Consider the following 13,463-nt stretch of genomic DNA (forward strand, 5'->3'; position numbering starts at 1 on the left):
GGAGGGTGGGGTTAGGGAAGCATGCATAGTCCACCTCCTCATTGACTGTGGGGTCAAAAGTAACAACCTTGGCTTGCTGGTTCTGGAGCTGGCTCTCCTCTCAATAACTAGCCAGGTCCCAACTCCTCTGAAAGACTTGTGAACTCAGGCAAGCAGACACACACTTCCTCACTTCCTTCCCTCCAAATGACAGGAATCCTGGAACACCAGCTTCAAGACAAGCCCTTTGTTAGACAATAAATACAGCAAGGTAAACACAGAAGCATTCCCTGTCCTCAAGTTCAACAGCGTGGGTCAAAGAAAAAAAAGCAATGTCTGCACCTACAACATACATGTACCAGTAAGCCTTTGGTATCTAACAAATGACCTCCATACTTCCTGCATAAGAAAGACATGTTTATAATCGCTCCAGGTACTAGAGGTTTCTAGTACCTCTTCTAATTAATCACACTTACCCACCAGATCACCTGGACTGAAAGGTTGACGATGGCTTCATTCGTAGACCTGGCAGCTAGTACCGACAGGGGATGTACTGTGTCCCCTCCAGGGGCTCTCGGTCATCTGGTAGGCTACACAGGCTTCCTTATAGGGCAGGGTTCCAGGACAAGGCTAAAATGAGTGCCTCAGGTCTGGGACCTGAACGCCACACTTTGCCACCGCATTCTCTTGGTCCAAGCAAGTCATAGTCCATGTCTTGACTCGTCTCTCTGACGCACATTTGAGTCCAGCAGGTAAGGCTTACAGGTCAGCTCAGAACGAGGTGTGTGGGGGTCAGCCTATATGCAATCCAGGTCAACCCTAACTGCCCAATTATTTTTTATTTATGTGTATGCAAGTATGTCCGTGCATATAAGTGCAGGTGCCCTCGAGACAAGAGGTCTTGGATCCCCCAGAGCTGGAATGGCAGGTCCCCTACAAGAGCAGTGTACGCTCTTAACTGCTGAGCTATCTCTCCATCACCAGTTAATGAGATTTTAGCTCAGACTAGAGGAAACTGAACTGGGAGCCATTAGAAGAAGCCCTCCATTGATTCACAGTAGGTCAGGTAGTGTGAGAATTGAATCCGTGTATCATAAGGCCAGTTTTCCTGTGAAGAAATACAGAACAGGAAGTGTCTTGTCCAAGAGCTCATACACAGCAAGCTTGCGACAGAGCCAGGGGTGACCTGGGTCCCCATGAGGGAGCCTGAGGTTGGGAGTGGGCTGGCCCAGGGCAGCTGGATGATCATGTTCTTCCTATCCCGTATCTACCACACATTTAGCAAATGAGCCCTTCCAGCCTTTCCAGGGGGCCTCCATCACCATCTCATTAGATCCTAACAAGGTTGTACTCATTTACAGAAGAGAAATTGAAGCCCAGAGAGGGCAGCTGACCCACATCCGGCCCCCAGATGACCGACCTGAGATCTGTCTGCCTGATGCCAAAGGCTGAACCTCTCTCAGAACAGAGCTGAACTTGACCCAGCCCCTCCCACCCCCACTCCACACACACACCCCACCCCCACCCCCGCTCAGGATAACAAGCAGCTTGAGACCTCAGGATGAAGCCCATTGCCTGGGGAACAACTTGAGAAGCCTGCCGGTTAATACCACCAAACCTCTAGGCACACCACCGTAGGGTTCACTGAGGAAGGAAGACCCACCTCAGCTGTGGGAGGTACTATTCCACAGACTGGAGTCCTGGAGTCAACAAAAGGGAGAAAGGGAACCGAGGGTCAATATCCACCATTGTCTGCTCCTTTTTTGTTTGTGTTTTTCGAGACAGGGTTTCTCTGTACAATAGTCCTGCCTGTCCTGGAACTCACTCTGTAGACCAGGCTGGCCCCAAACTCATTGAGATCTGCCTGCCTTGCCTCCCAAGTGCTGGGATTAAAGGTGTGCACCACCACCGCCTGGCTTGTCTGCTCCTTTATTTTAGGGGTGACACATTTCCATATGTACACGTGCAAAGGCCAGAGAAGGACATCTGGGGGTCTTCTTCTATTGCCGACCACATTATTCTCTCCCGTTGGCCTGAAGCTCGCCAGCCAGTGAACGCCCAGGGCTCATTTGTCCTCATCCTCCAATGCTGGGGTTGTAGACGCCTGCAGCCATGCCCAGCTTCTGCGTGGGTGCTAAGGACTCAAACTTAGGCCCTCACACTTGGACGGCAAGCACTCTTACCCATCAAGGCGTTTCCTCAGCCTGTGGCCTCTACTTCTTGGCTGCAGATGCAATGTCACTAGCTGCTTGGAGCCCCTGCCCCATGCCTCCCCTACTGTGACACCTCATCCTGGTCATCAACCTGACGCACCTGGGAAAGGCAACTTCAATAGAAGAGTCACCTCCATCCCATTGGCTCGTGACTGTGAGGCACTGGTTTTGCTTAATGGTTGATGTGGGAGAGCCCAGCCCACTGTGGGCAGTACCATCCCTAGGCAGGGGGGCCTAGGCTATGTAAGATAGCTGAGCACGAGTCTGGAAGCAAGCCAACACAAGTTCCCTCCCTGAGTTCCTGCCTTGACTTCCCTCAATGGCAGCTTGCAACCTGTAAGATGAAATATATGCTTTTCTCCCCAGGTTGCTTTTGGTCAAGATGTTTACCATAACAACAGAGGTCAAACTTGAACTCTCACTATGGTGGACAATACCCTTGAACTGTAACCCCAAATAAACCCCTTCCTCTCCTAAGCTGACTTAGTCAGGTACTGTGTTGCAGGAATGCAGTAAGTACCTACTACCTAGTAAAGGCAACAGGACCAGGGTCCCCTGGAGCCACCTCTGTGGAGAGACTCTGAGCGATGCCCTGATCTGTATCTCTGCTGTCTTGGTGGACAGAAAAACCAAAGCAAACCTAGCCTCTCGGCACCATCAGGCTGGTCAGTCACACACAGAGCCACCGGGTGGCATTCAGAGAGCTCGTTTATTTACAAAGCGCTTTACAAACATTACCTTACACCTCCCCACAGCCCCCTGTGAGGTAGGTCAGTAGTCATATCTACAGTTTACAGATGGGGAAATTGAGGCACGAAATGGGGGTGTGGCCTACCCCATTATAAAGAGAACTTCCACCCTCCCATCAAAAAAATAACAACAAAAAAGTACTGGTCCTCCATCCCATAGCACCCTCTTTCTCCAAACTCTAGGAGCTGTCACCAGCCCTGTTCTCCCCTGCCTCAACCCAGCGGCAGTCTCACCAAGAGCCACAGGGACCTCAACCCTGGGGGCTGTGATTCAGCCTTGTGGATTGTCACAGGCCCATGCTGAGCAGGACTGAGCCATGGAGGCCTGAAGGCTAGGGAGGAGGGGGCTGAGATGATATTCTGCATATACCGGGCCAGGCAGGGATGGAGTCCAGGAGGGAGGCCCAGGTCCTGTCGCAGGAAGCTCAGAAGCAGAAGCAGGGAAGTATGGCGAGCAAAGCACCCCTGGGGCTGCAGGGGCAGTGGGATGGGGAACAAGAGCTGCAGGATGGTCAGACAGGAAAGAGCCCCTGCTTCAGGACTCTCGGGGGGCCAAGCCAGATGGGATGACTCAGCCCCTGCCCAGCCCCAGAGAGCCTTGGCCAAGTGCACAAGGGAGCACGCTGGGGGGCAAACCTTGGACACTCTCTCTGCAGGCCCCCATTCGTTTCTTGCCAAGGACTAGAATGGAGTGGAGAGGCTTGGCCTGGGGTGCCCAGTACTGGTTGTTCTGGCCAGTGTCATTGTCTCAAGCTTCTCCGCACAGGTCTACCGGGCCCTCTGGAGCTGGGGCTGGCTGCGGTTTGAAAAGCTTCTCCTCGGCCCACAGCCTGCCCATGGGGGCCACCAAGATAATGCAGCGTCCACTCCAGTGTTCTCCCTGTGGAATTATGGCTGAGCAAAGTTGGGGCCGCAGGCCCTCCTCACCAGTCTGTGATGATGGGCCACGCCCTGGGTGATCAGTGGGTGCCCCAGGCCAGGTGCCTGCTATCTCAACTCGAGAGCCTCCAGGTACTCCAGGGCCACGTCGTAGCAGAAGTGGTATTGATCCTGGGGAAAGAGGGCACCTTGAGCTCTGACCACCCTCCGGCGAAAGAGAAAGGAGGACGATAGCCTAACACCCCAGGACTAGAATGGAGGCTCAAAGCTGGGGACCAGACAGGGGTGTGTAGTTGCTGAGGAACTGGGTAGGGCTTGGATGGGAAGCTGAGGTGACGGTGCTTGGGGCATGGCTCCTCACCATGGTCTCCACCATATTGGGCTTGTAGTTCCGAAGCGTTTTGGCAGCAAAGAAAACATCCACCAGGCTGTGACAGCGGATCATCTCCAAGACCGTGGCACAGGCACAGAAGGTGCCACTACGGCCACCCCCATTTCTAAAGGAAACAAAAACAGTTCAGGGTGGGACCTGGGAACCCAAGGGTGAGGGTCGCAGCGAGGCAATCAAAAGGCAGAAGCAAGGTCAGAGAGGCCAAAGGGGAGGGTAACACCAAAGAGTCACGGAGGGTGGACTAGGAGGGATGAGAAATGGAGCTCAGAAGCCAGCCCTAGGACCAGAAGGCTAAAAAGAGAGTTCAGGGCTGAGAATGGTACCGAAAGCTGCCGTCACGTGAGCAGATATCATCAGAAAGGATCGGCCTGTAGACTAGAGAAAAGATCCAGACACGCTTCAAGAGAAAGTGACAGAGAAGGGAAGGAAGCCCAGAGGCAAACAAGCCCCAGAGCAAGATGGGAAGACCAGCCAGGACCAGCAATGGAGACACAGTCAAACCCAGACGCCGAGTTCAGCCTGTGGCCACCAGGGATCCTCTCCTCCTTTTGTCCTTGTTCCTGTGACCCAACATGAGCCTTCTGGGAAATGGGAGACGAACCACCCTTGGCCTCCTGCTGCTACAAGAGTCTCTCACTAGAACCAAAGGCAAGCCTTCAGAGGACGGGACCCAAGCTGGCACAGGGAGGCTCACAAAATGGCAAGAACCATGGAAAGAAGGGACTGTACCCAGACATGCATGAGAACATGCATTCCTGAACAGAGGTGCATATGAATGAATGGGATATTTACTGGAGAAAAAAGTCCTGCAGGTGTGCATGAATAAACAAAGACCAGAATCCCACTCCCATAACCAGCATGCTATATGGAGCCAGCAGGATGGCTCAGTGGGTAAGGGTGCTTGCCACCAAGACTGATGGCCTGAGTTCAGCCCCCAGGACCTTCATGGTGGAGAAGAGTGGACTCCTGCAAGTTGTCCTCTGCCCTCCATACACACACTGTCACACATAAACACACGTATGCTTGAACACACATTAAATAATGGTAATTTTGAAAAGGTTTTAAAGCATGCTATGTGGAACCAGCGAGATGCCTCAGTGGGTAAAGGCCCTTGCCATGAAAGCCTGGTGGCCTGGGTTTGAGCCCCAGAGCCCAAGTAAAGGTAGAAACTGAGAACCAGCTCCACAAAGTTGCCCTCTGACCTCCAGACATAGGCTGTGCTGTGTGCATACCCACCCATCACACACACATGCACATATAAATGAAAAACAAAATTTAAGTCTGCTGCAATCTCACAGGGTGAGGAATCCTGATGAGACTCTCATTAAAGCTGGCTAACCTGAGAGTCCCGGCCACAGCCCCTGGAGGGGGGACTCCATGTGCTAGGCCTGAGAGCCCCTGTCAGTCTCCAGCCCCTCACCCACCCCCTCATCCGGGAGCACTCACAGACAATGCACCACGGTGCGCCCATCCCCACTCTCTGCCTGCCACTTGTCCACCTCAGCCAACAGGTGCAGGAAGGCCTTCCTGGAGTCAGGTGTGTCCCGGTAAGCAGACCAGCGCAGGAACTGGAAGTGCCGTACCAGCAGGTGACCCTCCTGCAGCTGGGGGCACAGCAGTCAGGCAAAGAAACATGAGCATGAATGAGCCCTGACCGCCACCCAGACTCTCACCCTTGGGTTCCGCGGGATACTCACCCGAGAAGTGTTCTGCACCCTGAACACTCGGGCCACCAAATCCTCATTTGCTGTTCCAGACACAAACTCCACCTCCATGAGGCCATACTGCTGCCGGCCTGGCTCTGGCCAGTACTGCAGGCAGGGCTGGGACACAGAGAGCAAGCTGAGTGGAGCAGAACCAGCCCGCATCCCAGTGCTAGCTCTGGGGATTCCACCATGGCTCAGTGCCCGGCTCTAGCTTCCCCTGCAGCACACCTATCTCTCCACCGCTCACCCATCAGAACACAAGGACACCTGCCCAGAGCACTGGCCCATCCAGAGTGGTCACAGCAACTTCAAAAAGAGTGCCGTAATCCCCATGGCTATGTGGATGAAAACTTCTGCTCTAACATGCTAGCTACATCCTGTACACGTGTGTGCGTGGACTCCTGCATCATGCTGCCTTCCCCTCAGAGGAGGCAGAGATAACCCACCCATCCCAAACCAACAATGCCTCCTCCTCACCATCTCCGAGCCCAGCTCCAGCTCAGGGACAGGGTGGCCCTGATGCTAGGACACGGCTTCATTCCTGCACCTCCCCTGTAGCCCACACTAGAGACAGGCGAGGGACAGAGGGGACCCTCTGTGACACACAGGCACACATGTACTGTGGCATAAATAGGTAACATAGCTACCCTGAGTCAAAGAGAAAGCAGGAGGCTTGAATTTGCTTTATCTCAGAGGCCCCAGGGGAGGCAGTTTAGGGGTGCTACTGCAAGAGCAGAAACTGAATGGAACACCCCACGGTGGAGGAGCAGAGCACTGTCACCTCCCACTATATGACCCTGGAGAAAGCACCTCCTCTCTGTGGGCCTTAATTCCTTTTCTGCCCTGAAGCCTCCATCCAGAGGCCACTGTCAACGGTAAACCAAGTGTGCACAACAGGCCTTGGCTTACGGCAGATGCTCACTAAAGAGGAGAGAGTCGATCCAGTCTGAAACGCTTGTTTGTAGATTAGGAAACCAAGGCCCTGGGAGGGAGTGTGAGTCTTCTAACACCACAGAGCAAACGGACAGCAGAGGTGGACGCCTGCTCTCCACTGTGGGGACCGTGGCTATACGTGCCCTGTGACCCCGGCCAGCCTCACCCAGGCGGAGTTGGACTGGTTGAGCTGGTTGAGCATGACAATGGAGGTGCAGCCATAGTCGTAAACCAGTCGCCAGAAGTCCGGTGTGGTACTCTGCAGTGGGTGCAGGGTCACGATGAAGGCTGCGCTCCGTGTGTAGCTCTGCGGGGGACACGGCACTCAGCTGGGGGGGGGCCTCTGATGGCTCTAACCAGCTGACCCCTTCCCTCAGACGTTCTCCCCCCGTTTTCTGCAGCATTTGATCTCCGTCGGTCTGTCTCCTGTACTTCTCTCTCAATCGGCTTTGAGAGGGGAGAGGTATAGGACTGATACTTACAGACTCTTCCTTCTCAGGGGACATCATCCTCAGTCCCCCAAGACACAGCACCCATGTCTTTCTGTTTGCAATGCCCAGTCAGTAAAGAGGGTGAAGTCCCTTGGGTCAGGGACAGGCAATGCATCTGCTAAATGGCTCCTGTGCCCTCCGGCCACAATTAGATAAGGACCAGGGGTCAGATCACTACTCCAGGCCAGGTCCTGGAGTTGGGAACAGTCCCATGAATAGTCTCCTCTAGCTCCAAATATCAGGTATCAAGTCCTGACCTCAAATGCTTAGTGATCCCCGGTCAAAGTCACCGTCCCAGGATCTGCTGGGGTTGATCCTCGAGACAACCCTGCCTGAACTTCACCCCTACGGATCTGCACTAAAGTTGACCAAAACACCAGAAAGGGGGCACTGAATGCCCCCAGTAAAAGACTGATGGGGTAAGAGGGTCTCCTGCAGGTCTGTCTCACTGAATGGGCACTGAAGGGGGTTGCCCCTCTATCAGAGCCCTGGACTCTGATCCAGTGACTCCCAGCCCCCCCCCCAGGGTGGGAGTTCCAGACCCACTGCAGCCTTGGACTCTCACGTCGGTCAAGGCCGCGTTGATATAGTTGTTGGGGTCCCCGTCAGTGGAGATGAGGAAGGGCAGGCAGCGGTCCGGCGGCAGCACATCCATGCTGCGGTTTTTGTCTCGGTTCCGGGGCAGCAGGGCGATGCTGCAGTCCTCCACGTCCAGGGGTGGCGTGACCGAGTTCAGGGTCTGTGGAGACGGAAGAGAGGACAGAGCATGGCCAGGGCTTTCAGGGTCTCCTCGCAACTGCACGAAGGATCTTAGGCTAGATAACTAACTCTGTGTTGTGAATGGAGAAACTGAGGCCCAGAGAGAGAGAAGTTAGGGAACCAAGCTGCCAATCACCAAGTCACCGAGGGCTTAGACTGAGCTTTGGGACGAGCATCTGTCACCCTGAGCCAGTGTGGTCTTGGGTAAGTGACTTACTTTTCTCCACGTGTAAAATGGGAAAATGATGCACCTTTTTCTTGGGGCATCAGGAGATCTCCAAAATGAGATCATGCCAGGCAATGAGCCTGGTGGACCCAGGGCTCGGTGTGTGGCAGGCTTAGGGAGGATCAGCATTATTTTGTCAGTGCTTTCAAAGATGCAAGCCTGAACCCCACCTCTTCGTAGAGCCAACCCAGGATATGAGGCAGAAGCCTTGGTCACAGACGTCTAGACAGAATGTAGTCCTGAGCACCTAGCACCGGTCCTAGCTAGGGCTATGCTATCTCTATACCCTGCCTTCAGGTTTCATGTACCAGAGTCTCCATTTCTCTCTTACTCTTGGGGATTCCTCCCAGGACCCCCAAAGCTGACACCCCTCTCCGGGAATCACTAGTCACATTTCCAGGTCACCCTAAGCTGGCTCCAGAACTCCACAATTGGAGCCGTATGACTGAGGGATAGGAACTCTGAACGGAGGGAACCCCTGGGTCTCTGACACCCAGAGATCAGCAGATTCGTCTGGAGAGAAGCCTGCAGCATGGTGAGCCTGGCCCCACCCAAAACAGAGCGCCAGAGCCCGGGTCTAGCATGGGTCTAGCATGAGGATCTGAGTTTAATCCCAGAATTTGTATTTTAAAAATAATAATAATAACAACAATAATAAGCTAAATATGGTGGCACAAACTGTTATCCCAGTAATGGGAGGAGACAGGCAGATCCCCTAGACCACCAGAACTTTCTGGCTGACCAGCCTGGGTTACTTGGCAAGTCACATACCTTTGAAAGACATTATCTCAAAAACAAAAAAGAGGCAGATAATACCTATTGTTGCCCTCAGTCACCACCACCCCCAGCACACAGCTCTGAGCTGGTGGCGTACACCTAAAATTAAAGCGCTGAGGAGGTAAAGGCAGAAGTATCAGGAACTCAAGGTCATCCCCGCAGACACCACAAGTACAGGACCAGCCTGGGCTACATAAGAACGTCTCAAAAACAAAATAAACAAAAACAGCAGAACCAAAGATGGGCAGAGACCAAATGTAGCATTAACACTTGAGTCCCTGGAACAAGCTATGTCGAGCTATGGCTAATGGCGCCTTCACCCTTCGCGCCTGCTGGGGCCCCTGAGCTAGCTTCCTTAGGACCACGCACCTGCATGGCGACGGGAATGTCCTTTCTTTCCTAGGTGGCAAGAGAGCTTAGAGAGGTGAGGTGACTTGCCCAGGCTCCTCACAGCTCCTCAAGGTAAACCAAGATCTGAATCCACATTTATCTGACTCCAAAACTCTGGGATCACAGCTGCTCTAACTCATGTCCTTCATTGTCTCCAAGTCCTTTTCAGTCACCTGACTCTGTCCCTCCATGACTGACCCTTGATAGCTACAGCACTGAGGACCTCCCAGTGCGTGCACACACACACACACACACACACACACACCACTCCTCTATATACACCCACACACCCCACATCTACATACACACACCTCACATCTATGCACACACCCAACTCCTACGCACACATACCCACTCCTATATACACACTCAGACACCCATACCTGCACACAGATACATACATACTCATATACCTCACATCTATACATATACATATTCTCACACACTGTTCTTACCCACAAACACACCCAAACCCCACTCCTATACACACACATACCTAACTCTTCTACAACATTCATTCATCCCCATATATATGTGTGTGTGTGCGTGTGTGTGTGCCCTGTATACACACACCCAATTTTACACACACACCTCAAACCTCACACTTATACACATGTTCACACACCCCATGTCTACATACATCCCCCACCTGGAATTCTTCCCGCAGCTGGGAAGAATTGCTCTGAGGGTCAATCCGGATCATCTCCCTGTAGGTGGCCTTGAACTCATTGACAGGGATGGTGGTCTCCCCACAGAGGCAGGCCTCCAGGATTGCATCATGGATGAAGATGTATTGTTCCTGGGACAAGAGATGAGAATGGAAGAATGAGGAGGGGACTGGAAGCTGAGCTCTACCGAGGATGAAGGAGAAACAAGGCCACGGCTGAGGCCGGGGTGCTCAGCTGATCATATCAACTGATCACCTCAGCTCATCTCCTGCATCCTGGGAATATTCCCAGCCGACCATCTGAGTGGTGAGAGATAGTCCAAGGTCCCAGATCTAGTGAGGACACAAACCCTGATACATGTGACTCCAGAGCCCGCCACCATCACACCATGAAGTGAGGTTTGGAGACCTACAAGCCCACCACCACCACCACCACTGCCATGTTTGAGATGGTCCCAGGGCAGAAGAGTCTAGGATGCCCTGAAGACATGTTACTACAGTCTGAGCTCCATGACAGAGACCCTGAGACCTAGATGGAGGGGAGATGTCGGGGACAGGGCTGGTCTGAACCTCAGTCTGGATCATGTTGACCCGCCGGGAACAGAGGGTCTTCACGCAGTTGTAAATGTCCACGACGCCCTCACACTCGGCCATGTCCAGCATCACGTCCAGGACGATGTAGCAGCCTGTGCGGCCAGTGCCTGCACTGAGGGGAAGAGAAGGCCAGCGCCACGTAAGGGAGAAGAAAAGAAGGGAAGACCAGGGTATCTGCCAGAGTTATAAAACTTAGGGGTTAGGAACACTCCAAAAAGGAGGGGCTGTGGAGCTGGAGTTCCATATAATGCGGTAGGGGACACAGTTGGGAGCATAGAGCAAGATCTGGGGAAGGAAAGGACAGAAAGAGGATGGGAGAAGAACTTGGAAGTGAGACTGGTTCAACTTCACAGACAAAACTCGGGAAGGGTTGCAGGTGATGCTCAGAGTTCCATCTAAGAACACACATTCCCCTTGGATATCCCAGGTTCCTGCATAAGCTTCAAAACCCCACACACTCATACCCAGCCACATCCCCAGTGGAGCTTCCAACACTTCTAGACACATGGCTCTCTTCCAAAGTCTCAGAGCAATATGGCTAGCTTCTGTTAAAACACGTGTGATGTGGTCCCTATTTATGTGGCAGCTCCCTAACTCCACCTGGAGTGCAGCAAGCACAGGGCTGGGTTGGATTTATCACAAGGAACAGTGCTGATGGGGAGGCAGATTGGGAAGAATGCCCCAAGATTCCAGCTTTGAAGACGGCATCATCAAAGCATTAGCAGAACTACACAGCTCAAATCACACAAGTACTTTGGGAGACCTGGGCGGCATCTGCTAGGGCTGAATGGTCACAGACCGCAGTTCTGCCCCTACACACAGCCCACAGCGAGGTGTGTGCATTTCCTATCAAAGAGCCACACCTCAGAACAGCTGTTCTCAACCTGTGAGTCGCAACCCCTTGGGGTCACATATCAGATATTTATATTACGATTCATAACAGCAGCAAAATTACAGTCATGAAGCAGCAACATAACAATTTTATGGCTGGGGGGGCCACCGCAACATGAGGAACGGTATTAAAGGGTCGTAGCATTAGGAAGGTTGAGAACCACTGTGTTAGAACATCCTTAGTGCTGCATTTGATTTTAACAGCACTGTTTCTGTGAAATACCAGCGAAATCCCTAGCACCAGGAGGTGGACTGATACACAGGGAGGGGTTTGTACACCTGAGAAAGTGATGCTGTGTGGGCGGACCTCGCACACTAAGGTGAGAAGAAAGTCACACAGCAGAGAGTTCACACTAGGGAACTTACTTTACACAATGTTCAAACCTATGAAAGGCTTCCTACAAGGGAGAAGTCAGATCGCCATTCCTCTGGGAACATTCCAGAACGTGTGTGTGTGTGTGTGTGTGTGTGTGTGTGTGTGTGTGTGTGTACAGTGGGGGGATTAATACATGTGCAAGCATGTCAGAAGCCAGAGATCAACATCAGGTGTCACTCACATGTCCTTGTGAACCAGGGTCTCCCACTGGGCCCTGGGGCTTGCTAGTGATGGCAGACTGGCTAGTGAGGGACAGGTACTTTCCTATCTCTGTCTCCCGAGACCGGGATTACAAGCACGTGCCTCCATGCCCAGCTTTTTGCACAGGTGCTGGGGATCAAACTCAGGTCCTCCGGCTCGCGTAGCAAACACTTCAGTCATCTGTCTCCCACCCCCACACTCTGTTAGTCAATCTGAGAAGACTGAGCTCGAGGTTCAGTCAGTAAAACCATCAGTTGCAGGCACACTGTTGGCGATATAAATTACACTTTCCGTGACAGACTTTCTGTATCAGTTGGAATTCATTCTCAGATGCTATCTTAATGAGCTCTGAAGAGAGACAAACAGAGAAAGGAAGGAAGGAAGGAAGGAAGGAAGGAAGGAAGGAAGGAAGGAAGGAAGGAAGGAAGAAAGAAAGAAAGAAAGAAAGAAAGAAAGAAAGAAAGAAAGAAAGAAAGAACAGTCTAGCCAGGAGGCTGTAGGGCAAGGGAAATCGGCCATGTGGTATTTGGTGAGCTGGTGAGAATTCCCGCAAAGGAGCCAAGATAAGCCATAGGGGCTGTAGGCTTGCAGGTTTCAGTACTCCTCATTTCTGGTAAAGGGGTTCCGTGGGGTGCCAACCTCAGAGCCAAATCCCTCAGGATCTTGGGTGAGTCATTCTTTTCTATCCTCTATCTCCAAGCAAGCTGAACCCAAGTCTGGTTCTCTTTAGGGACCTTGAACCCGCCCCAGTCCAGCCCAGCTCCCCACACCCTGGCCGCTCTCCTTGGGATCCCCAGTGCTCCCACCTGCAATGGATGACAATGGGGCCAGCATCCGGGGGAGTGGAAGCCTTCACTCGCCGAATGAAGGCCAGCAGCCCCGTGGCATGGTAGGGGACGCCGTGCTCTGGCCACGCTGTGAAATGGAACTGGCGGACCTCGTGCCGGGTTGAGTAGCCTCTCTGTGGGAACCACAGTGGTGAGAGTCAGTGCCAGCAGCACCCACCGGACACCTGCTGTGTGCCAGACTCTACTCATTCCTCCTTGGCAAGGCAAGTATCCACATCCATTGTACAGGTGAGGAGGACCTGAAGGCCCAGGGCGGACCATCCCCTCTGCCGAGGCTGACTAGGGACACACTCTGGGTTTGGACTGAGTCTGCCAGATCCTAAAGCTATGCCATCCGGCATCCACCTCGTCCCTGGGCTGCCGTGTCAACAGAAGAGCGCTGTGACTCAGAAA

The 13,463-nt window shown here is 52.9% G+C and overlaps 1 protein-coding gene across 8 annotated transcripts in view; it reads right to left on the reverse strand.

The window, feature by feature from the left end:
• Window positions 1–2,882: 2,882 nt before the first annotated feature.
• Ptpru (protein tyrosine phosphatase receptor type U) overlaps window positions 2,883–13,463 on the reverse strand; it is a 72,905-nt gene continuing 62,324 nt past the window's right edge. For all 8 annotated transcript variants that reach the window (XM_075944753.1, XM_075944751.1, XM_075944750.1 and 5 more), the window contains 9 exons: window positions 13,029–13,183; window positions 10,731–10,866; window positions 10,143–10,292; window positions 7,907–8,080; window positions 7,017–7,157; window positions 5,909–6,034; window positions 5,658–5,815; window positions 4,182–4,317; window positions 2,883–3,991 (listed from right to left, as the gene is read on the reverse strand). In XM_075944753.1, coding sequence (XP_075800868.1) covers window positions 3,929–3,991; window positions 4,182–4,317; window positions 5,658–5,815; window positions 5,909–6,034; window positions 7,017–7,157; window positions 7,907–8,080; window positions 10,143–10,292; window positions 10,731–10,866; window positions 13,029–13,183 — 1,239 coding nt within the window. In that variant the 3' untranslated portion in view covers window positions 2,883–3,928. The remainder of the gene's footprint in view (window positions 3,992–4,181; window positions 4,318–5,657; window positions 5,816–5,908; window positions 6,035–7,016; window positions 7,158–7,906; window positions 8,081–10,142; window positions 10,293–10,730; window positions 10,867–13,028; window positions 13,184–13,463) is intronic.

The sequence above is a fragment of the Microtus pennsylvanicus genome, chromosome 13 (assembly GCF_037038515.1).
Source record: "Microtus pennsylvanicus isolate mMicPen1 chromosome 13, mMicPen1.hap1, whole genome shotgun sequence".
NCBI classification, from domain to species: domain Eukaryota; kingdom Metazoa; phylum Chordata; class Mammalia; order Rodentia; family Cricetidae; genus Microtus; species Microtus pennsylvanicus.